We start from the raw sequence: 25,814 nt of genomic DNA on the forward strand, positions 1-25,814 counted from the left end.
TCACTCCTCTGCTCCCAGCCAGGAACTGACCTGCGAAGGCCACTGGCCAGGCAGCTCCTTTTATCTGAGCCAACAGGGCCCTGATTGGCTGTTGCTAACCCCTCTAGCCCTGGGAGGACCAGGTCTCTGGTTTCCAAAATGGCGGCTCTGGAAAGCCCACTCTAGGTATGCTTGGAGGATCCATGTTTGCTGCTCTTTTCCAAAAAACTTGCTGCCTCTTGGAGCAGGGTGTCATAGGTAGTGGATCCAAATCTGTGGATATCCTCTTTATATCTGTGGACCATTTTTGCAAATCGCTGTTTGGATGTGGATACAAATTTTGTAGCCGCAAAGGGCTCTAGTCATAGGATCACAGAGCCCCCAGCAGGGAGCCGCAAGGCTGAATTCACCCTATCACAGATGGATACACCATTGGCCACCCTCTGGGTTTTCTGTTTTAATAGCTGCTTTCAGTTAAACCACACAAGCTGCCAGGAGTTCAGCCATTTGGGTCCTCAGTTCCTTCAGATAGATGCCATCTGTTCCGGGCGTCTGATCCGAAGCCCACTGATGTCAGTGGAACAGGCCCTTAGACACTGACTGCAATTTAATTTCTCAGGTGGTTCCATTACCTTCTGTCTTGTTTTTGGTGCCCCTATCTTTAACAGTCACCCCTGGAATAAACCAGCATATGTATTTGCAACCTCCTCCTCTGGGGTGAAAACCAAGGTAATGACTCTCAACTGTGAGCTTTTCAAGGCAGGAACCATCTCTCAGTGTTTGGACAGTACCTAGTACAATGGGACCCTGATCTCAGGTGGGGACTCTAGATGCTGTCAAAATACAAAAACAATAAAACTCTTTCTTCCCTCTGATTGCTCCCTTTATATGCAGGAGTTACAAAAGGATCCATGGACTCATGCACAGGCTTTCTGCAGCTCATGTCTTTTAAGAATGTCTTAGTGCTTCTATTCCTACATTTGGATAGATGTTCCTCAAATTTCTTCCGGCTATTATTTACCTTTAAGCAGCTGTAAGGAAACAAAGCCACCAACAGTCTGAGATCCAATATCAAAGGAACAGCCCCACCTGGAGGCAAGGAGCGAGAATGCATGAGAGACACAGCCTTTTTGTTACTATGAGGGTATAGGGGAAAGGAGGAGACACAATCACAAAGGAACATGCAGATAATCAACAAATCAGACAGTTTAAGCTGGCTGAATGATCCAGTTTGTGAGTGACACCCTCACAATCTGCTCCTAGGTTCCTACTGCTGGAATGATGTCCAGTTCAGACATGAGGGTTCAAGACCAGGAAGCCAGGTGCAGACTAAATGAGGTGCCATTTACTGCCTCTCATCTTTCTCCGCCCCTCTCAGGAAGTGACAATGGAACAGAGCTTTCCTCTGAATAAAACACCTTAGAGGGCTTAAGAACATTCAGCTAAGCCCACAACCAGATTGGCTTGACATTCCTAGCACTTCAGAGTTCAAGACCAAAGTAGTAATCACACAACGGGCAGTTCCGTTAATGGGACTGAAAGTGGGGAGGAGTGTCTTATTATAGGATTTATTTTAGCAACTGTTACATTTTTCAGTGTAAAGTTCTCATGTTTCACACGTTGGCAGGTGGTTTACTAAGCAGTAGCACTCACACACACACACACAGAGTCACCAAACCACCAGCTGGCCATTCTGCATTGGAGCTGGTTATGTAATAGCACTCACAGGTGATGAAGAAGAGACATAATGGGGAGCACATAATATGGCAATTGACTGGCGATGGGGATGGGATATGATGCTTTTCTCCTCTCTGTCATGGATTTCAAGCCAGTTAACCATCTAAAGGCAGTCTGATCTCACAGGAAATTAATTTGAGGTTCTCAGACTACTAGTTCACCACAAACTTGTGACGTCACAAAGAACCACAACCACACCAACTCCCTTCTCAGCAGCTGATCATAGGCCACAGAGACTGAACTCACCTCACACTGTAGAGAGGGTACCTTCAGCTCATGGAGGAGACACACAGGCAGGGGATATCTGTGTGAGGATCTTATGCTCATGAAGCTGCAAGGGGATGGTGCATTGGGAAGTCCCTAACAGATGTTCTGGAGCAGCACCCTGGAGAGCTCCTTGGAAATTCCCTTAGCAGGTGCAGGAACTCCTCTGCAGGATTAAGGGCATCCTCTGTCATCGTTCAGGATACAAACTATTATAGAATCACGAGAAATGATCATAGACACAGGCAACCTCTCCAGCCTGAGCCAACTGCAAATCTTAAACCATCTTTACACACACTTCCCTCTTCCTTCTAAAGGCAGGCTCTGGAAATCTGGCCACTATACCTAATGCCAATGCTCTCTTTATAAATGCCTTTCTCGTTTTAAGAGACAAACACTACAGCTGCCAGGAACAGACTCCCAGGAGCGAGAACTCTATTTTATATAGTGAAAGCAGAAGCTTTTGGAAGCTTCCAACAAACTGCCCAGGTACTGACAGGCCAATAACCAGCAGCTTGAGTGAGGAGAACATCCCAATTCTCCTCTCAAAAGTAATTAACCTCCCTGAATGATTTTTCCTGACAAAGCAATTCTGAAGCCAATGAAGTTTACTCATGGACAGACTCTAAATATCTCCAGAGACTTGCTGAATGCAGATCCCTTCCCTCCTCACCTTCCACTGCCTCTCCATTAAGACATGATGACATCAAGGTCCTCAGGAGCCATGTTATACATTAAACTGATGCATCATGAGATTTTGTCCTATTCGAGACTATCAGCCAGTTCTGTACCAATGCACTCACCACACCTAATTGCTACTACCACCACACTTTGATACCAGCCCTGAAACAAACTTTGGACTTTGTGACACTTTCTGCTCTGAAGGTGGAACCTGCAGAAAGACAACAACATCCATTTATGAAATGTCAACCGTGGCACCCAAATGCTATTGTGATGAGCTTGATAGAAATGCCACCCGGTAGGTAAAAGGAGAGATTCAAGAGAAAGAGAGATTACGGAGAGGCTGTGTTTTCCCAGAAGGAGAGGGAACCTGAAGAAATGTCACTATCCAGAGAGGGAAGGAAGGGGCTGGGGAGAAGACATCAGGTAAGAAATCTCCAATCTGGCAGAAGTGGCTGAGCTGCAATCCCTCATCTTCCCTATCATTTGAATTATACACAAGAGAATGAGCAGGTGGCTATGCCCACTTTAGTATGTGTCCCACCACCACCAATTTAAGCAAACTAGCAGGAATCATCAGGACCGTATTATACACCTGTGACGGTACTGATCTCACTGGGTGCTGCTGACACTGGACACACTTTTACATCCTATTAAGCATCCAGTGTCTCAAGAGCTAAACATGGCCACAGATTACCACAACCTCACTGGATCAACACTAACTGGCATTAGCAGCAACTGAAGGAAAGTGCCAGGAGTCCCATGAGATTCCTCCCTGCAAACTAAGATTACGGTTAACCTGCTTGCCCAGCCACCAGCATTGATTGGAAAGGTTGCTCTGGTGGGTGTGAAACTTACAAGGCTCATACCAGTTTCACTCCTGGCACTGACAGCTGTAAGTATCGGCAGCAGGAGTAGCAAAGACAGGGCTCTTATCTCACTTAGTTGCTAGGAAAAGGCTAGGAGGACTAGCAGAGAAGTAGCTCCCCACACTTCCTGGCTGGGGCAAGGGGTGAGCATAGAGAAGTGAGAGCATCAAGCCTAAGCTAACAGATCTCAGAGACACAAGGCTACATCCCAGCTCACACTGTTGCCTCACAGAAAGTAGTAAATACTCCCCCAATTTGCTGATCATAAAGAGGTGCTGAGAACTGCCTGGCTGAGAACATTAGCATCAAAAGTGGCCCATGAGGGACAGAAAAAGAGAGTGAGATTGAAGAGGTTTCCTTGGAGCTAAGTGGGAACCTGGCTAAGAGCCCCCAGGGAACCTGTTTCCTTCTTAATCTGCTTTGTATTTAATTGTTTCCTAATGACTATGTTCCTGTTTGGCCCCAACAGGCTCAGGAACTGGTGCTGCCACTGCAGCTTCCTATCTCTCAACTGAGACAGTGGGTAATTCCAAGGCTCCTGTTTAGCTGCTGAACAGGAATTATTATTTCAGAGTATCATATTATTTGTATTCCAGTCGCACCCACAATGTACTGCATGCTGTCTACACTCACAGACAGACACAGTCCCTGCCCCATGGAGCTGGCAGTCAAAGCGAGTGAGCAGTATATACAGGGCAGAAGATGTGAAGGAAACAGCCAGCCAGAATATACATACAATTTTTAAAATAAACACCAGCTATCCCCACGTCACTCTTTATTGGGCCATTGTTAGTTGCCTTGACAAGGGACGTGAGGAAGAAGGTGGTAATGGCTGTTTAGATCAGTGCAAGCCTGGATGATGAAACACAAAAATAGTTGTGGGAACAGCCCATAAACAGGGGGTTGAGGCTGGCATCACTGCCAGAGTAAAAGGTCGGGGTGGGAAGCTGACAAGACAGGAGATGTTTGTGGCAGATGGAGAGCCTGAAAGCCTCTGTTTATCACAGAACAGATGCAGCATGGGCAACATTAGGGCAGGTGTCCCTCAGACACATACTGCCCCATGCCAGTGCACCATGCCCCTGACCTAGAGGGACGAAGCCTAGGTTGAGAAGGGAATGCAATCTCTCTTGGCCACTGCAGATGGCCAGCAAGGGGCCAATTAGTGCCAGCTCTGATAGTGGATTTTGTGAGGACTCATCCACAAGGCGCTAGACTGAGACCCAACAAACCTAGTTCACAGAGACCACTGAACAGCAGTCAGGTGGTAAAACCTTTCAGTTACTTCCCACCTGGGGCTGGATTGGGACCAGTGCCCTAAAGATGAAGGGCTCTGTATGCAGTTCCCCAGGCTTCCCTAGACAGAGAGGTCATTGCCTTCTGTATAGCTGACACTTTGCTAGCTCCGCCATCCCAACAGTGTTGCTAGAAGGCCACCTTCCTAGTTATTGCCAGGCTAAAGATACTCCTCTCCTCTCCATAACATTCCCCCAACAGCAAGACAGGTCAGGATCCTATGTTCACTGAAGGAGTTTCACCTGTTCATGCTAAGCCTGAATTTGCTTCACAGCCTCCATATCCCTGACTCCTGCCTCTCAGCAGCCTAAGGCTTGAGTAGAATACAGGCCATGGCGCAAAGCACTCTTGCATCGCACTGACTTGCTCCCCTAGCCTCTCGCTGTGCCAACGCACAAGTGCTGACTCAACCAGTCTTGGTTGCCAAGTGGGGAGAGCACAGCACCGAGCCAATGAACAGGGCCCTTTTCTGCTGCCCAGAGCACAAACCGGCAAGCCATCAGAAGCAGCACGACAGAGGTTAATGAGGCCATGGAGACACAAGGCAAAAGGTCGGAATTTTGCAGGAGCTGCTGGGAACTACAAGCACTCTGCAGCAACTCCACCACCTCTGCTGCTCTCAGAGCAGCTACACCCAGCCCTTCTGTAGACCCAGGCTTCATAGCTAAGGTCTTTCCAATACATTTCTAGTGCTGGTGAAGGTGCCAGATTAACAAACCTGCAATCTGAAGGCTTCTGATCCAACAGCTACAACTTGGGCAGCAGCAGAGCAAGCTTCCTCCCACCCCACTGCCCATAGGCCTGCCCAACTCTAGAGGAGTTCAGTCTCCATGACCCACTCAGTTCTTGGCCACTCTATTGAGGTTGCCAACGCAGATGGTGTGCTGTGCACATTTGTCCATTAGGAACTGGACTGAGAGCCGACTAACTCTATTCACACAGACTATTGGACAGCTGCTAGAAGGTTGTGATTTTCACTCACTACCAACCAGTGCTGGATTGGACCCAGCAATCAAGAGGGAAAGTCATAGTCCTCAGATCGACTGGAGAGTTATGGAGATGGCAGAGACATGGGAAGATGAAGAGAGAAAGCGCCAGACTCCAAGTTTGTCAATCTGGCTCTATCACCAGTTTCTTCAAGTCCATCACTAACACCCGCCTGTGATTAGAAGAGCTCCAACAGAGCAAGGCTATTTCTTTAGTCAAAGGGGAAAGTGAGAGCAACCACAGGCAGGCTGCTCAGTAAGACACTCCGATGCACTTTGCATTAGTTAACGCCAAGTATGTTACTATATCCGAAGAGGGGTTGTGTGGTGCACTGGTGATGGCAGAACGGGGGGGGGGGGGGAGGGGGAGGGGCGGCCCAATGCACTAGCTTTTCATCTCAGGACACCAGGGTCTAATTCCTAGGTGTGTTAGATGAAAAATAAAACGGGCTTGGTAGTCCTATCACAAAATTACTGCATAATTTTCCATAGACCATATTCTCTACTCTGAAGAGGCCCCAGGACTGGTACAGCAGAGGGGCTGCAGGGCAGGACTATGGTGCATTGCCAGAGCGGTGCTTGGCAGGAAGGAGACAAGACTGAAACATAAGGATCTGTGGGTCAGGTTTGAAGGGCATTGGCAGTGCAGTTGGGCGGGGGCCCAGGACTGAAAAGCAAGAGATCTGCAGGGCAGGTTTGAGAGGCCTTTGCAGAAATGTTATAATGTACGTCTTAGTTCCTGTCACTACGGATGCTATTTTTATTCATATTAATTAGTTACATCAGAATACAGTGACAGAAAGCCTGGCAGTGAAGAGTCCCTTAGTTTGCCCAATTATTTCTCAATTTCTTCAAGGACGCTCTGCAACCCTGACTGATCCCAAAGGATTCACTACTCGTCCACCATATCTGCCCCATTTCAATTGATTCAAACCTTGTATGACAGCCCCCACCAACTAACTGGCCACGCAGGACAGAGACAAGACTCTCTTGCCATTGCTAAGCAACACGAGATCACCTATCTTCCCATTCCCCCAGCAGATGAGCGCACTACTTCTGTAGCACTCCACTTCATCAATCTAAGCAGCAAGGAGCCTGATGTGGGAATCAAACCTGCTTTCACCCAATGGCTGATTGACTAAGCCGGCAGCTTGGTGGATTGTTTTAGAGCAGTGGTTCCCAACCTATGGCCCAGGGACCAAAAGTGGCCCGCAAGGGCTTTCAAAGTGGCCTGCCGCTCCCCTCCCGCTGGCTGCAGAAGGGAGCTGCTGCCTAAGGTCCCAAGTGGAGCGCGTTGCCCCGGGAATAAAAGACGGTGCAGGCTCCTTGCTGCAGCCATGGGGATGGGAGGTCAGCGCTCCCCTCCCCCTGGCTGTAGCAGGGAGCACAGCAAAGTGCTCCTCCTGGGTACCTAGGCACTGGTGTCCCTACTGGGGCCAAAGGGAGGGGAGTACTGATCTCCCATCCCCGTGGCTATAGAAGGGAGCCACTGCCTAGGGACCCAGGTTTCCCTGTTGCAGCCAGGGGGACGGAGTTCAGCGAGGAGGCTCTCCCGTCCATCTGGCTGCAGGGGGGGAGGAGGACTGCTGGCAGAGACTGGTGGCCCTTCAGGTTAGTAAACATTATATCCATGGCCCCCCGAGCCAAGAAGGTTGGGAACCAGTGTTTTAGAGTATTGCCTTTGGTAGAGCTCTCTTTGCTTGCCGAGCATCTGAGAAATAGAGCCCCGTGCCGTGGTCACCTTACCTGTGATTTAAGGTAGGCATACTCCTGGGATCCACATGGGACACTCCGGAGAGAAGTGAGGTAGTCATAGGTGATGACAGCTGTCTGAAAACCAAGCCAGAAACAGTGTGAAGACTCTGCAATAGTCTCTGATCAAGCCAACAAAGCATTTACTAAAGGGACTCTTTCTATTTAGCTTTAGGCCCTACATTCATGTTTAGTTTAAAATAAAAGGGTCCTGAGGAACAAAAAGTAATACAAATAAAAACATTCATGAACTGAATGAAAATCAGTGATTTACACTTATGGAAAATTTCCCTGCAGGGCAGGAAACTCAGTAACATGGAGCTATTAAAAATAAATAATCCTCTGGACTTCTAGAGCACCTTCCATTCCAGGCACTCAAAACACTTCACAGGCATTAATGAATTAAACATCCCAAGCCCCTTGGGAGATAGGTCAGGATAATGTCCATTGCCCAGAGAGAAAAAAATCAAAGCACAGAGAGGGGAAGTGACTTGGCCAGTGTCATACAGTGAGTCAATGGCAGAGCCAGGAACAGAACTGAAAGAAGCTTTGATACCCAGTCCTGTGCCTTATCCACAAGCCAGGCTCCCCATCTACATGATGACCAGGATGTGAAACTAACTAGAAATAGCCTGATGTTTGCATGTGAACTGGAGCCTTCTCTTTCCTTCCAACCCAATCCCTGCAGCCAAATCACAGTCCAGGATTGGCAATAACAGAACAGCTGCCTGCGTGTCAAATTGTGATGTCTAAGCTATCACTGAATGAATGGTACAGGAGGGGTTAGACTAACACCCATCCACACTGCCACTGTGGTTTGGTAACTGATTAGCATTACAGTCACCTTCACTAGTTACAAATAACACAGTTCAGTTTGTGTCCATGCAGCAGCTTTTCTGCCATTGTACTCACACCTACCACACCGCCCAACCATATTTATATCAGTGTATGCTGGGAAAACCTGGGTAGCTAGTCCTCCTCCTGGCTTCAGCTGGGGAGAGAGTGGCCAAAAGCTATGCGTGCAGAGCAGCGCAAGGGGCAATGTCCAACGCACAGAGAGCTAAGAGGATCAGACAACCAGATTACAAAGATATAATATGGGGATCCAACTACATGCAAAAAAACAAACAATGCTATGACCTACTTAAGGAAGACAGCCATGTGCCAAGTTACTGGCAATGGTGAAACACTCTTAGTTACCCCACTTATTAACCCTGTTAACAATGTGAGTGAGTGGAAATAAACCATGCTGGGCGTCAGCCATGCAACTAACTGGTTACAAACTAAGTTAAAAGTTGTAATGTAGACAAGGTAACCTTTTTCAAGTGCCTAAGTGATTGATGGGCCTAAGTCCTATTTCCAAGAGACACTTAGGCACTGAGGAGTGTAAGTGTCAGGCTTGGTCTACACTTACCCCGGCGATTCGGCAGCAGTCGACGGGAGTTACGCAAACTACACAGAAAACTTGTGTAACTCCCATTGACTGCTGTGCTTCTCTTCTGCGCGCCGTCTTCACTGCACTGCGCCACTTGCGGGGGTGGATTAATAGCATCGACTTCTAGATCGACTGAGTGGATCTTCACTGACCGCTCAGTCGATCCAGATAAGTTGATCAGCGGCGACTTTGCTGCCAAATGGGGAGTTAGAAGAGTCTAAATCACTTTTGGAAATGGAACTTAGGTGCTTTTGAAAATTTTATCCTAGGCCAAAGTTCCTCTCTCCAGAGTCAGGAAGGAATGGGGATAGAAACATTCAGAGACCTTTCATGAAGTTTTAGCAGCATTTGGCATGGGTCACTTGCTGATATGAACCAAAGCAAATAGCGGATTCTCTGTAACTGAAAGTCTTTAAATCATTATTTGAGGTCTTCAGTAACTCATCCAGATATTACGTGTCTATTACAGGAATAGGTGGATGAGGTTCTGTGGCCTGTGATGTGCAGGTCAGACTGGATGATCACAATGGTCCCTTCTGTTCTTAAAGTCTGTGACTCTAATTATAGTATTTGATAGAAGCTCGAGCTGCAGAATTCCCATCTGGATTTTAAACCCAACCGCTACCTTAAGGTTCAGTCCCTATGCAAAAAAACAGATCTGGAATCAGATTTCCAAAAACGTCAAAACTTAAAGGGCATTTGATTCTGTGATGGGATGAATGTCCAGTTCCAGTGTAAAACTTGATGAGCAGAGCAGAGGCCCTTTACACAAAATACAATAAACATGTCCATAAGCCCAGATCTCTGGAGGCAAAGGAGAAAACATAATTTCTGCGACAGAAGGAGAGTCACTAGAAATGAGCAATGGGGGAACTGGGGAAAGATTCAGAAAAGCCTCTGTCCAAAGTAGTGTGCTCTGAGGTGAGGTTGGGGATCAGATAAAACAGGGGTTTTGGATAGAGGTTACTGATATTTCCTGGTTTTGAAGTTGGAAACCTGTTAAGAAAAGGCTTTTCTTGTGGATTTTCAGCCTTTCATGTCCCTGCTGAAGCCAAGAGTTGCAGAAGTACATGAAGAAAAATTTGGAGAAAGACTTTACCAAGCATTTTCCAACTTCAAAAAACAGCTTTGGAGTGGGGAAACCTTCAAATCAGCTTTGGGTGAAGGTTTGGGTTGTTTCTTATGTTATCTCTTGTTCATCATGGTAATTACCACCTCCAACTTGAAAAGAACCAGCTAACAGATTGTCCTGCATTAGAGAGGAAGAGGGAATTAATTAAGCAGTTGCTGATAACATCATAATCTTGAACACCAAATTAGTATTATGATAATGGTGATCGACAACTCTGACATTGCTAAATCTCTGCAAGTGTCTGAGATGCACTTCGGCGAAGTTATGTTAACTTGATGCACTCTGAAAAGGCTGAGTCAATGTTAGACCCCTGAAGAGGCAGAGCACAAACAAAACAATGACGTCAGATTTCTAATACTATCCAGAATGCAGAGATTTTCCGTGACTTGCTCCTGTTCAGGCCACAAAGAGCACCTCACTGTCATCAAACACTAGTTCTTTGCCCTCCATCCTCCAGTGTGGAACTTATCTTCATAGGCATCAGAAGACCTATGAAATCATCCAGTCCCTCTTGCTGGCAATGCAGGATTGGTGCCCATAGTGCATTTTCCCACCTTTTGTCGAGTCTAGTTTTAAAATTCTCAGAGGATGGGGCTTCCACCTTGAGTCCTCCAGCTGCTGACTTCCCACATCATTCAAATTGTCAGCTAATCTCCCCATCTCTTGGAACAAGGTCCCCACTCAACGCTCCTGTATCTAAGTGTTTTCTCTTTGCTGGGCCCTCAAAGGCTGGCCAAGTATAAGCAAAACCTGATTCCCCAAACCTGGGCTCTGGCAGGAGTTTTCCTCCAGACCACATAAGCAAGACCCAAGGAAGTTTAATAAAGACAGATAAACGACTGTGGATAAATTAAGAACTCATGCAAACCTTCTAGCAAGACTCAACCTGACCACAGGTTTGAAAATATAGTACCAGGTCAAGCTTGTTGTCCTCCCTTTCCACGGCTTTTCTTCATGTTTACCACTATTGCTGCTGAATTTGGCCCACAGACGTCCAAGGAGACAGCCTCCCTAGCTGCAGCCTGGCATTGCCCCAGGAGGTTGAGTTAAGCTTCCAGACTGCTAAGGAAGGGTCTGCCCAGGGCTGGATTAAGCGATAGGTATTACAGGCCCATGTCTAGGTCCCCAGCTACCAGAAGTCTCCATCCCTCATGGTTGTGGAGAAATGTTTGAAAACAAAGGAGTTAACACCCTCTGACCCTGATTAAGAGCAGATCCTTGTGGCTGGGAAGGCAGAAGTCATTAGTGCACCAGCATGGCAGAAGCTCACATTGGAGCAACCTAACCATACAGGGCCTTGAAAATATGAGAAGAAAAAAAAACATTTTAAAAAGTATTTCCCATATTTAAAAAAAAAAAAAAAAGATTACTACAGTACTTACAGAAGCTAGGGCCACCAGCAGATTTTTCTATGGGATATTCTGTTTGCAGCAGCTGCTGCAGTAGAACCCTGTAATATGTGGAGGCAGGATTGAACCTGTGAGACTGGGAGCAGTTGACCACTGAGTTCTAACAGCTCTGCCATTGATACTTGCCACAGGCAAGTCACTTTCTCTCTCTGTATCTCAGTTTCCCCTGCGTTGCAAGGGTGGTCAGCAGTGTTTGTGCAGTGAACATGGACAGAGAGGGGGTAGTAGATGTGGTATATCTTCACATTGGTAAGGCTTTTGATACTGTCTCGCATGACCTTCTCGTAAACAAACTAGAGAAATACAGTAGAACCTCAAAGTTATGAGCACCAAAGTTACGAGTTGACTGGTCAATCACACACCTCATTTGGAACTGGAAGTATGCAATCAGGCAGCAGCAGAGACCAAAAAAAAAAAAAAACCCAAATACAGTACAGTACTGTGTTAAACACACTACTTTAAAAAATAAAAAGAAAGTTTAAAAAAGATTTGATAAGGTAAGGAAACTGTTTCTGTGCTTGTTACATTTAAATTAAGATGGTTAAAAGCAGCATTTTTCTTCTGCTTAGTAAAGTTGCAAAGCAAATGAAAGTTCAGTTGTAAACTTTTGAAAGAACAATGTTAATGTTTTGTTCAGAGTTATGAACAACCTCCATTCCTGAGGTGTTTGTAACTCTGAGTTCTACTGTACAACCTAGATGGCGCTACTATAAAGGGGGTGCATAACTGGTTGGAAAACCATTTCCAGAGAGTAGTTATCAATGGTTCACAGTCAAGTTAGAAGGGCATATCAAGTGGGGTCCACAGGGATCAGTTCTGGGTCTGGGTCTGAGCAATGTCTTCATAAAATGATTTAGATAACAGCATGGAGAGTACACTTATAAAGTTTGTGGATGATACAAAGCTGGGAGGGGTTGCAAGTGCTTTGGAGGTTAGGATTAAAATTCAAAATGATCTGGACAAACTGGAGAAATGATCTGAAGCAAATAGGATGAAATTCAATAAAGACAAATGCAAAGTACTCCACTTTTGGAAAGAATGATCAGTTGCACACATACAAAATGGGAAATGACTGCCTAGGAAGGAGTACTGCGGAAAGGGATCTGGAGGCCATAGTGAATCAAAAGCTAAATATAAGTCAACAGTGTAACAGTGTTGGAAAAAAGTAAACATCATTTTGGGATGTATTAGCAGGAATGTTGTAAGCAGGACACGAGAAGTAATTCTTCCGCTCTACTTCGTGCAGATTAGGCCTCAACTGGAGTACTGTGTCCAATTCTGGGTGCCCCATTTCAGGAAGGATGTAGGCAAATTCGACAAAGTCCAGAGAAAAGCAACAACAATGATTAAAGGTCTAGAAACCATGACCTACGAGGGAAGATTGAAAAAATTGGGTTTGTTCAGTTTGGAGAAAAGAAGACTGAGGGAGGACATGATAACAGTTTTCAAGTACATAAAAGGTTGTTACAAGGAGGAGGGAGAAAAATTGTTCTCTTTAACCTCTGAGGATAGGACAAGAAGCAATGGGCTGAAATTGCAGCGAAGGGTGGTTTAGATTGGACATTAGGAAAAACTTCCTACCTGTTAGGGTAGTTAAGTACTGGAATAAATAACGTTGTGGAATCTCCGTCATTGGAGATCTTTAAGAGCACATTAGACAAACACCTTTCAGGGATGGTCTAAATAATACTTAATCCTGCCTTGAATGCAGGGGACTGGACTAGAAGACCTCTTGAGGTCCCTTCCAGTCCTACACTTCTATGATTCTCTGATTCTATAAGAATGGCCATACTGGGTCAGACCAGTGGTCCATATAGACCAGTATTCTGTCTTCCTACAGTGGCCAATGCCAGGTGCTTCAGAGGGTATGAACAAAACAGGTAATCATCGAGTGATCCACTCCCACCTTCTGACAATAAGAGGCTAGGGACACCTAGCGCATGGGGTTGCATCCCTGACCATCTTGGCTAACAGCGATTGATGGACTTCTCTAATTCTTTTTTTAACCCAGTTATACTTTTGGACTTCACTACGTCCCCTGGGAACAAGTTCCATAGGTTGACTCTGCGCTGTTTGCAGAAGTACTTCCTTTTGTTTGTTTTAAATCTGCTACCTATTAATTTAATTGCCTATTAAATTCACTGGTTCCTGTGTTATGTGAAAGAGTAAACAAACACTTCCTTATTCACTTTCTCCATACCATTCAGGATTTTACAGACCTCTATCATACCCCCCCTTAGCCATCTCTTTTCCAAGCTGAAAAGTCCCAGTCTTTTTAATCTCTTCTCACAAAGAATCTGTTCCATATCCTTAATCATTTTTGTTGCCCTTCTCTGTATCCTTTCCATTTCTAATATATCTTTTTTGAGATAGGGTGACCAGAACATCATGCAGTATTCAAGGTATGGGTGTACCATGGATTTATATAGTGGCATTATGATATTTTCTGTCTTCTTATCTATCCCTTTCCTAATGGTTCCTAACAGTCTGTTAGCTTCTTTGACTGCTGCTGCACACTGAGCAGATGTTTTCAGAGAATTATCCACAATGGATTCCAAGATTTCTTTCTTGAGCGGTAACAGCTAATTTAGACTATCATTTTCTATGTATAGTTGGGATTCTCTTTTCCAACGTGCATTACTTTGCATTTATCAATATTGAATTTCATCTGCCATTTTATTGCCCAGTCAGCCAGTTTTGTGAGATCCCTTTGTAATCCTTCAAAGTTTGCTTTGGACTTAACTATCTTGAGTAGCTTTGTATCATCTGCAAATTTTGCAACCTTACTATTTACCTTTTTTTCCAGATCATTTATGAATATTTTGAACAGTACTGGTCCCAGAATAGACCAGCAGGGGACATCACTATTTACCTCTCTCCATTTTGAAAACTGACCATTTATTCCTACCCTTTGTCTCCTGTCTTTTAACCAGTTACTGATCCAGGAGAGGACCTTCCCTCTTATCCTAGGACTGCTTACTTTCTTATGAGCCTTTGGTGATGGACCTTATCAAAGGCTTTCTCAAGTGTCATTACACTGTATCCACTGGATCATGACTGTCCACATGTTTGTTGACTCCCTCAGAGAATTCTAATAGATTGGTGAGGCATGATTTCCCTTTACAAAAGTCATGTTTACTCTTCTCCAACAAATTATGTTCATCTGTATGTCCGATAATTCAGTTCTTTACTATAGTTTCAACCAATTAGCCTGGTCCTTAAATTAGGCCTACTGGCCTGTAATAGCTGGGATCACCTCTGGAGCCTTTTTTAAAAATTGGTGTCACATTTCTTGGCATGTGTCAGTGAGAAAGAGGTTTATATATTGGGACCAAGCATGAAAAAGCATGTAGCCAAAAATTGGTGTCCCATTTGCTATCCTCCAGTCATCTGGTACAGAAGCTGATTTAAATGACAAGTTACATACCACAGTCAGTAGTTCTGCAATTGTATATTTGAGTTCCTTCAGAATTCTTTGGTGAATACCATCTGGTCCTGATGACTTATTACTGTTCAATTTATCAGTTTGTTCCAAAATGTCCTCTGCTGACACCTCAGTCTGGGACATTGAAATGATAAAGTGCAGAGTCCTATATTTTGCATTATTTTTAATAAGGTTGTGGCAGTTGATGTTTCTACCATATGCTTCCAAAACAAACACCCACTCAGTTCCCAGACACTCCTCACATCACTTTCTGCTCTGGCCTATGCCTCTCAACCCTGCATGTGTTCAAAGTAATGGATCCTGAGATCAGCCACAGAACCTGCTTCTTACAGTGCCTGCCCTCAGGAGGAGGCTCCCTATAATTCTCACTAATGAAGCATTAAAAAATGCAGGAGATGCAGGCCGACAGCTGCTTAGCACCAGGGGCCTGTAAGTGATGGAGTTCCAGGCCTGAAGTGACAAACGTGCAATACAACAGAGGTGCAGGGCAGACTGATCTCTACACAGTTTCTGCTCTACATTGTTTCTGGCTGTGAATGGATTCTCCAGAGAGGGCTCTCATGCAGAGGGTCACAAACTGTCTGGCTATCAACTGCCATGCTTATGTTTTTGGATGCTGTGATCAACATCTGTGGTGAACTGAAGGGGACATCCACACAGGACTAGTGGGGCTCCTTGGGATTTATTTTAGAAACAGTGTGTGTGCTTCCCCTATATGCATCTCCTGCCTCACCTCTCCCACTCCCCTTTATCCCTCTCCCTGACAATAATCCCCTTCTTCCTCCCCGCCCCAAACATATTCAGACACACACACCCAAATTCCTAGCACTGAGGATCCCAAGACAAAGATCACAGGCAGGGTCCCAACGCAGTATTCATTGAGCAACATGGTCCTTTCAGTGAGCTGTTACTGTAGGAGAAAGATCAGCCACCATCAAGGATGCGGTAAGCAGTTTCAAAGCAAAATGACTGGAAGAAGCAATGGGGTGATGCACAGGACTGAGTTCTGGATGAGAAGATGGTGAAAGGGATATGGGGTAAAAAGACAGAGCAAAGTGGGTGCAGGCCCCACAGGGCTATCTGGATAGATTCCTCAATAAGTTATACAGTCACTCATTGGCACAGTGTCTCTCTGCCTCTGCTTCACTGTAAATTACCCTCTAGCCCTTCCACGTTTTCACCTCTTTTCTCGCACACTAAAATAACGAAACAGAGAAAAACCCAAATTCCTAAGGCTAAAAGCCAACTATTCACTTGAAACATATTAATACAGTAAACTCAGTGCCAGGACTGAGCTCCTGTGAACTCAAGTTCCATCGTAAGGATCCTCCTAACCCAGTCAGCAAATCTCTCATGCCTCCCCTCACACAACCTGCCAGTGTGAAACTTACTGTGGCAATGGCTCTGCCCACCCGAACAGCTCCAAAATCATTCAGATCCAGGTACTTGCTGCTGTACAGGTAGAAGCCAGAGGTGGCTGCTACCAAAGAGACAAGTTTCAAGGTCCTTCTGGCCATGCCGGCGACCTCTGCAGAGATACAAAACAGGAACCATGAACACTTGAGTGGAAGAAGGGAGTACATCAGGAACAATCTCAGACCAGCCTTGGCCAAAGGTTCAAAGTCATCCAAATGCTTCCTTCCATAATCCAACCAAACCTCATTTTTCATGTTGATCAGCTGTCAAATGAGCATGGGAAGTTCTGTTGGAGCAGAGGATTCATGGGTTCTCCCTTTTGCTGTGGAAAAGTTGAGTCTAGTGCTTAAAGCAGGGGCCCTGGGAATCAAGTCTTTCAAGTTTTAATCCCTGCTCTGCCATTGACTCGACACTAATGCTTCTCTGTGCCTTAGTTTCATAGTGATCATTAGGCAGGTCAGGTGCACAAGGAGCTCTGTTCAAAGCTCGTTATTATACTGCACTAGTGTCTAGTGCCTAGAGGCCACAAATCAAGGATCAAGGCTTCACTGTGCTAGACACTATACATACATATAACAAAAAGATTGTCCATAGCCCTAAAGGCTTTACAAGCTAAGTATAAAACAAGAGACAACGGGAGCATAAAACAAACAGCAGGAGCACGAGGTAACAGTGAGTCAGTTATGATTAGTGTAATAAGCAGTAGTCACAGCACACCAGCTGCCTAACCATTATCATGTAATTTGTAGGCTTTAGTAGTTTTTAAGAGGAGATTTAAAGGAGGATAGATACAGATTTTTAGCTGGAGCTCCTCTCATGGTAGGAAGCACAACGGTGCCTGTTGGAAAAAGTGTGTCAAATGGACAGCCAAAGCTGTCATTGTTGATTGAGCGGGGGGAGGGGATCTCAATGTCTCAATGGATGGTAGAGATAAGCCATGAAGTGCCTGAAAAGTAAAAACAAGTAGTTTGTGCTTGACACAGTGGAAAAGGGAAGCCAGTGGAAGCAGGCAAAGAAGGGGATAACATGGTCAAAGCAACAAGCCAGGAAGATACCTGCTTTCTCGTCGTCATGTGGGGAAGAGGCAAGAAATTAATAATAATTTATGACCCTGCATAACTGAGACAGTATGGTCCAATAGTTAAACTATGGGACTGGGAGTCATGATCAGAGTTCTAGTCCTGATTTTGCTTTTGGCTCAACATATGATCTTGGGCAAACCTTAACTTCTCACTCTCAGTTTCCCTATAAAATGGGAAAAATAATAATATATCTAATTTCCCTACTTTAAAGGGCTTACTTATGTTTGTAAAATGCTTTGAACATGTATTGTATGACTTCTAACTATTATTAATTATTATTATTATTATTAATTGAGGGATTTTAGGGTTGGGCAGTTTTGTTTTAATGTTAAGCTCTAACTAGATTCCCCATCCCCGCGAAGGATTTCATGATGTGTCAGAAGCACTTTTAACATTCTCTCTTACCTCTAACAGTGTTCTTCCCTGCTTTATAACTGACACTTTTGATTATTCAAACCTGGGAAATGTATACAAATCCACTTTACCTTTTTTCCCCCCTCATTCCACTGATGCCGTTTTTCTTTTTGTACTTCATTCATCTTGGGCAAAGGAATTAGGACGGGCAGTTTCATTTTCTGTTTCTAATCAATTTCACTCCAGTTAAGAAAGCGTAAGGCTGATGTCTCAGATATCCAGCAATTAAATGAAAACATTTATTCAAATTTATTTTTTAATTCTGTCAAAGATCCTTGCACCTCTCCACAATCTCTTGTGAGTGCGCTCTTCCTAATGATAGGCCTTGGGGCCTCTACTTCACTCCAGGGGGAGTCCTGTGACTCTGCCACTCTTAGGCCATGTCTACACTTACCTCGGAGAGTCAGCGGCAGTCGACCCGAGTTATGCAAAGTACGGAAAAAACTTGCGTAACTCCTGTCGACTTCTGTGCTTCTCTTCTGTGCGCCATCTTCACTGTACTGTGCCGACGGGAACCGCGTTCCCGTCGATGCAGCACTACGCCACTTGAGGAGGTGGTCTTAGTACGTCAACTTCTGGATCGACTGAGTGGGTCTTCACTAACCGCTCAGTCGATCCAGATAAGTTGATCTGATGGCGGTGAATTTGCCACCGTCAGGGAAGACATAGCCTTAGACTGGAGGCTTCAGCTTCCCTGTTTCACAGAGGGGCTCCTTTAGAAGAGTCAGTTTGGCTTGATTCCCGCAGGGGTCATCTCTCTTGGAAACTTTGGCCTGGATTCACAAAGCAACCGAGGAGTTGCAATGCTGAGCATCATAGTGCCTAACTTTCAGGCACCTAGAAAAAAGTCACAGAACAACACTGCGATCCACAAAGCCTGAGTTAGGCATGTAGGCTTCCTATATAATTAAGGATAAGATTATATCATGGAGATCAAAGAAGTCACTGATTTCATGACTTTCAGAGACCTCTGTAACATTTTCCGTGTCAGCCTGGGACAGCGGGACAGGAGCTGTCAGCTGGCAAACCCTGGAGCTCTGAGCCACAGGGGGGGGGGAGGCGGGGGCGCCCACAGCTCCCAGCCACAGTGGCAAAGGGTGCTAGACCCCACTTCCTGCAGCGGGGCTTGGGCTCTCCTCCTCTCCCCTCTCCCAGCTCAGGCTTCAGTCATCCCCCATCAGCCTCATTTTGTCACAGTTATTTCTAGTAAAAGCCAGGGGACAGGTCATGGGCTTCTGTGAATTTTTGTTTATTGCCCGTGACCTGTCCCTGACTTTTACTAAAATTAACAATGACAACATCTTAATCTTATATAATATATAATGAATATGGAGAGGTAGGTACCTTAGAATGAAATTCATAAAAGCCAGCAAGCTATACAGGGAGCCATAACCAATGGGAGATGCTGACGACAGGAGTGTGTGCTAAGCTGTCTCTCCCATGGAGTTAGCTATCTCCATGTTCATGAATCTGGAGGCAGATGGCTTAGGCACCTAAGTGGTTTCTTGAGGGAATGAATTAGGCACCTGCCTTGCTCCACACACAACAACCAGAGGAGGTGACACGGGGAGAGACAGAGAGAGAGAAAGAAGCAGAGGGGAGAAAATGGACATCCTAGCTAAGTGCTTGGTAAATTGTTCCAATGGTTAATTGCTCTCACTGTTAAGGCATAAATCTTTATCTCCAATCTGAATTTTCCTAGCTTCAACTTCCAGCCATTGGATCATGTTGTACCCTTCTCTGCTACATTGAACAGCTCATTATTAAATATTTGTTCCCATGCAGGAACTTACAGACTGTAATCAAGCCAACCCCTTAACCTTCTCTTTGTCATGCAAAATAGACTGAGCTCCTTGAGTAGATCACTATGAGGCAGAGGTAGACAATTATTTTTTGTCCAGGTCCAAATTTCTTGGTCAAGGTATAGTCAAGGTCCAGAATCCAGAGAAAATTAAAAACAATGATAATAATAAGTAAATAAAAAGATTTTGGGGTCTGTTCAAAAATGTCTGGTGGTCCAGATTTGACCTGTGGTCTACCCCTTGACTACCTCTGCTATAAGGCGTTTTCTCTAATCCCTTCATCATTCTGGTGGTTTGTCTCTGAACCATCTCCAATTTATCAACATTCTTCTTAAATTGTGGACACCAGAATTTGACACAGTATTCCAGGAGCAGTGATACCAGCACCAAATACAGAGGTAAAATATCCTCTCCACACGTACTCAAGATTCCCTTTTATGCATCCAAGGATTGCATCAGCCCTTTTGGCCACAGTTTACCACTGGGAGCTCGTGTTCAGCTGATTATCCACCACCACACCCAAATCTTTTTCAGAGTCACTGCTTCTCAGGATATAGTTCCCCAGATTGTAAGTATGGTCTAGACTCTACATTCTTTGTTCCTAGATGTATGTATTTACATTTAGCTGTATTAAAATGCATATTGTTTGTTTGCATCCATCTTACCAAACAATCCAAATCACTCTGTATTAGTGACCTGTCCTCTTCATTATTTACCACTCCCCCAATTTTTGTGTAATCTGCAAACTTTATCAGTGATGATTTTATGCTTTCTTCCAGGTAAAAATGTTAAATTACACAGGTCCAAGAACAGATCCCTGCGGGACCCCAGTAGAAACACACCCGCCCAATGATTCCCCATTTACAATTACATTTTGAGACATATCAGCTAGCCAGTTTTTAATCCATTTAATGTGTGCCATGTTAATTTTACATTGTTCTAGTTTTCTAATCAAAATGTTGTGTTGCACCACATCAAATGCCTTACAGAAGTCTTAGTATATTACATCAACACTGTTATCTTTATCAATCAAACTTATAACTTCATTTAAAAAAAAAAAGATATCTAGTTAGTTTAACAGGATCTATTTTTCTTAAACGCATGTTGCTTGGCATTCATTATATTACCCTCCTTTAATTCTTTATTAATCGAGTTCCACATCAGGCAGTCCATTATCTTGCCAGGGACCTCCACCAAGGCCATATCTTCCATGGGCCCAGATCCAGTAGGCTACCTCTAAGCATGACTACTGGATCAGACCCCCACATGAGGTAGACATTCATCCGCCTATCTTCCTCCAGTTTGTGGACTACTCTGGGGCCTAGGCAAGAGATAGGCATCAGGCTGCCTACAGGGAAGCAGCAGTGCACATGCTCAGAGGCAGCAATTTAGGCACCTACGGAATTTTCACCCTGAAAATTTAGGTGTCAACACCTACAGCATTAGTCAGGAGTTTTGTGGATTGCAGTGGCACCTAAATCCAGGGAACCGTTCATCCTTTTCAAAACAAAGCATTATCAGTCAGCAGAAATGGGTTAAAACAATAAAGGCCTCCACAGCATGAATCTTACTTACCCAAAACTTGCAAGGAAAGAATAAAGGTTAACTGCCACCCAGCCTAGATACCCTTGCAGAGACAATCCCTCACATTCTCTCAGCATCTCCTTGCCAAAGACTCACCCCCCTTCCTTTCTACATAGGTGTCTTTAATGGTTTAGTGTCCTTTGATCCTAGGTTCAGGCCAGGAAAAATAACCTTGTTGCCTGGCTAGAACCAAGCAAGTGGCCATTTCCCAATTAATAACTCCCCCACTCTTCCTTTAAGGACTTGGTATTCTCTCCAGAAGCTCCTTATCTCTGTCACTGCTTCATCTCCTCTTTGTTTCTCCCTAACCTCCTTTGATTTAACTCATTGCAGTCAGGTAGAATAATATCAAACAGGTAAACTGAGACACATACACTTTTCATAGAAATCTTATAGAAATGTCCCATGTTCTCCACAACTTCCAAAATATTTTCATGGAATAGTTTTAATTAATAAAAACATTTCTGTTCCTATTTTTTAGTAAATTGGAGGCCTAAACTAGTTGACAGTGCCTCCTTTTAACACAGAAAAAACACTTGTGTCTTTTTGTTTGTTTTCCTCCCTTCTTTATTAAGAACATTTGCCTGAAAACAGAATGTAGATGTAGATCCATCTGTTCCCACATCTTATTCCCACCTGAAGCCATAATCTGCAGTTTGTGACATCACAACTATTGCCATACCCATTTTCCATACTGCAACATCACAAGCAGATGACGACAACTTTAGCATGGGAAATAAACAACGGGAGCAGCTGAGCTCTTAAGCAATAAAGATCCTGTTTTCATGCTAATGTCTCTTAGTAATAAGAAGGGGGAACTAAAATAACACCAATATAAGATTTAGAAATAGAATTGTCAGAATCAATTGTATTTCAAGATTTTCCATAAGGTGTTAGTGAGTCTTTACCATGTAAATGAGCTATTATGAAGAACCGAAGGGTATCTTAACGACTGTCAGCTGTGAAATACACCTCTCAATGTAACTGCCTTTCATTATTAAAATATTTGCTAATGAATCACCTAATGCTCTTCCTCTGTAGAGGTGAACTGGCTTCTTTGACTTTCACCTGACTCAGTCCATAATGCAGCTCAAGTACCATGTTTATCACTTACAACCCAACTAACCTGAGCTCCCATTTTCAATCATTTGATGTATGTAATTATAGTCCCTGCACTGTGTGTGTGGAATAACTATGAGCCTGCTTGCAATAATAATAATAATGAAATATTTAGCATCTTCACATTGTTTTGTGTTAGTTTTGTTTTAAGTGAAATTAGTGAATTAGTGAATCTAGTGAAAGTTGCGGGACTGACTCGGAGACTGACAGTATCCAATTAATCAGCAGACGGATACTGCACAAGCAGCAACAGAGCCAGCTTCTCGGGAATGTTTATTCACCGAAATGTGAGAGCCTTGCCCTACAGAGATCACTTCTAAAGAGGAAGGGGGAATTAAGTCTCTGACCCCTGCAATCTGTGGTCTCTCATCCGAGATGGAGAATGACAATGAAGAAGCCAATGATGCTGGTGAGTTTTGTTTTGTGGAAACCCACAGAATTAGACAGACAGACATCACCCTGTGACACCTGTATAACTTTTCATATGGGCCATTAAATAACCACCAGATAATGACGACTTTCAGTCACTTCTGACCTCAACAAGGTGCAGACTGGAAAGCCTAGTTCCATTGCAATGTTTGCAATACTATGAGTGAAAGGAATAAATGTTAAACTGGTATATGGTTTATTTGTGACTAGATTTTCAAGACGTTCCGAGCACCTGCAGCTGCCTATGAAGCCACTAGGCCTTGAGGTGTTGAACACTTCTGAAAATCGGGTCATTGATTTTTATCTCAACTCAATTAAACTCTGTGGGAGCGTACAGCTTTTAGATAGGGGTTCTCAAACTTTTTTTCTGGGACCCCCAAAAAAGTGACAAGTCCTCCCATGCCATGCCATGCCATTCCCTCCTCCCCCATGCCATAGCCCCCTTACTTCTGCACTGCTGCTGGGGGCAGTGCTGCTGCTCTCAGGCCACACAGCTCTGAAGGGACTCTGGCTATCAGCCATAAATGGAGCTGCCAGCTCACGACCCCCACGTAATAACCTCATAACCCCTTGAGGGGTCCCAACCCCCAGTTTGACAACCCCTGAGATAAGGCAACATGCAGAGCAAGGAAATGAAAACCTGAGGTTGGCACTTTATGGGGAACCCTAGAGCTTCCGGCCACAATCACAGCTGGCCCAGTTACCCTCCCCGCAGTGAAATTAAGAGTCCAGAGTTTTGTACGTTTCTCTGGTGCCCGACACTACATAGTCTGGCCAGTGAAGGAGAACTCAGGCAACGCGGCAGTAATTCAAATGCTAAGCACGGGGCTGTGATGTAAGCCACACTGTCAGTCTGTCTGTCTGTCTGTGCCACCAGGGCTGCTCTCCTGGCTTTTAGCAGAATGACGGAAGATGGGATTTTTCCAGCGAGTAACAACACGGGGGGGAATTAAACACAGGATGGAGGCTCCGAGATCGACCCTAAACTGAGGACGCCTCCTTGCAAACTAGTGCCATTCTGCGGGTCTGCTTTGGACTTGGAGGCGGGGCGGGGGGAGCACAGGGTGGGTGTGGGAGTGGGCCCCGAACGGCACACGGCGGGCTGTGCCGGAGAGGAGCCGGAGTGCGCGCGGCACACGGACGGGACGGGACGGGACGGGAGCTGGGCTGGCGTGAGGGGAGGGCAGAAACGGAGGTGACCGGGGAAACCAGCCCAGTCTGCCCGGGGCCAGAGAGGGAGGCTGTTGGGCCGGGAACTGAAGAGAGAGCGGCAGAGACGTAGGAGGACTGAGAAGCGAAGGACGAGGAGTGAGGGCCGCCGGCCCGGCCCCCACCGTCCCGAGAGTGTGGGGGGGAGGGGTTTTCCTCAGCCTGGCTCCTCCGAACTGGCCGCCCCGCTTAGCTACACAACGCAACGTTCTAAACGCCATCACGAGGCGCAATCCCGCCCCCCCCGCTCCCGGTTGCGGGGGGCTCCTCCCTCTCCCCCAGGGACCACCCTCTCCACTTGCTTACCGGCACCTCGTTGCTTTTACCTGGATAAAAGAGGCCTCCTCCCCGCGCATATGGTACGGCCTCGCCCCCGCACGGCATGCTGGAACTTGTAGTCCTTTGCTGGTCCCAACCCTGTAAGCCCCAAGGATGGTGACGGCCCTGGAGAACTACAGGAGCTAGGCCCGGGGCGACTTAATTGAAGAGATCAGGCGGGGGGTGATTTGTCACGTGTGCTCAGCTGCTTAGTCTGAGGCCGGCTCGAGCGTGTGTTCCTCTCAGCTTGGATTCTGTATAGAATGTGTTCAGAAGTAGTATCTCGGTCTTATGGCTAAGATCAACTATCTCTAGGGCAGTGGAGGTTTATGGGCAGGAGCAGCATAATCCACCCTCTGCAGCTGCTGTCTGTTTATATCAAACAAAGCAATAATCTTTCCCAATCAAGTGTCCACTGAAACACATGCACCTAGAGTTAGAGTTTTGTCTCATTAAACATCATGAACTTTCTGATGGTTTGGTAGAATTAAAAGTGTTTCTTCATGAAAAGCCCTGAAGCAAGTAGGCAGTTAGCATGAAAATATAACGAGCCACTGGAGTAACCAGGAGACAGGCACCTTAGAACTACCATAGACAGACAGGATGGATCCTCCATCTCAATGCTAGTGTCTGTCTGAAATATTGGAGTGCACCACTGCTCTTTATCAAACAGAATCAGAGCTGCTCCTCTAAGAAAGATTCAGATCTGTTCTCCAGGCTACCTATATTTGTAACCTGCAAGCTTGACTATTGCCAAAATTTGCCACACACTGTTAATTAGACACCAAGTTCTAGAAAAGTTTAGTGTAATCCAGAACACAGCAGCCTACAAACTCGATAACATTGGGTGGTGTCAAACTACCCCCCTGGTGTTCCAGACACTATTGCTGTGTTTTCAGTAAGGTTTTGGGGCAAAAGTTCTCCATTATTGCAAACACCAATGCATTTGTACCAGCAGTAACAATTGTAGACATGGTAGGGTCTCCAGGTGGCCATTAGCACTGTGTCATTTACCCATACTCAGAGCAAATCTATATGATATGGTGGTTAAAATACCTGTGACCAGAAGAGCTTTGTGTGTGTTAGTCTCCCACTATTGACACTGCCAACTGAGTTACAAGAGAGCTAGGCACCATGGCCAACATTGGCCAAAAATACCTACTTGGGTCAGATCCTCAGCTGGTTTAAATTGATGGTGAAGTCAGTGGTGCTAGGCTGATTTGCACCAGTTTATTATCTAGCCCCTGCTATAGACAAGGCCTGCATTATTTCTCCATCAAATACCAATTTAAATCCAAGGTCTTAGTTTCAAATTTCCAAAGCCCTCAATGGGCTGATCCTGAAAGGATTATCTCGGAAATTGATTCTCTCACTGAGTTGATGATCTAGCATAACAACTGTGCTCATTAGTAACAATGAAACTGTTAACAACAAGGGAAAGATTTGCAGGAGTGAG

At 45.1% G+C, this 25,814-nt stretch overlaps 1 protein-coding gene across 3 annotated transcripts in view; it reads right to left on the reverse strand.

Annotated features, from left to right (window-relative positions):
• The window catches only part of ADCK1 (aarF domain containing kinase 1), a 117,455-nt gene extending 92,845 nt beyond the window's left edge, over positions 1 to 24,610 (reverse strand). For 2 of the 3 annotated variants that reach the window (XM_067532519.1, XM_067532501.1), the window contains exons 1-3: positions 24,367 to 24,610; positions 16,377 to 16,513; positions 7,559 to 7,642 (exon numbers count right to left, since the gene is read on the reverse strand). In XM_067532519.1, coding sequence (XP_067388620.1) covers positions 7,559 to 7,642; positions 16,377 to 16,513; positions 24,367 to 24,424 — 279 coding nt within the window. In that variant the 5' untranslated portion in view covers positions 24,425 to 24,610. Of the gene's footprint in view, positions 1 to 7,558; positions 7,643 to 16,376; positions 16,514 to 24,346 lie in introns of all 3 variants that reach the window. The other variant, XM_067532510.1, reaches the window with a different exon arrangement.
• Positions 24,611 to 25,814: the final 1,204 nt, after the last annotated feature.

This window comes from Emydura macquarii, unplaced genomic scaffold (genome assembly GCF_026122565.2).
Source record: "Emydura macquarii macquarii isolate MOO-44397 ecotype Brisbane River unplaced genomic scaffold, CSIRO-AGI_Emac_v2 contig_374, whole genome shotgun sequence".
NCBI classification, from domain to species: Eukaryota; Metazoa; Chordata; order Testudines; family Chelidae; genus Emydura; species Emydura macquarii.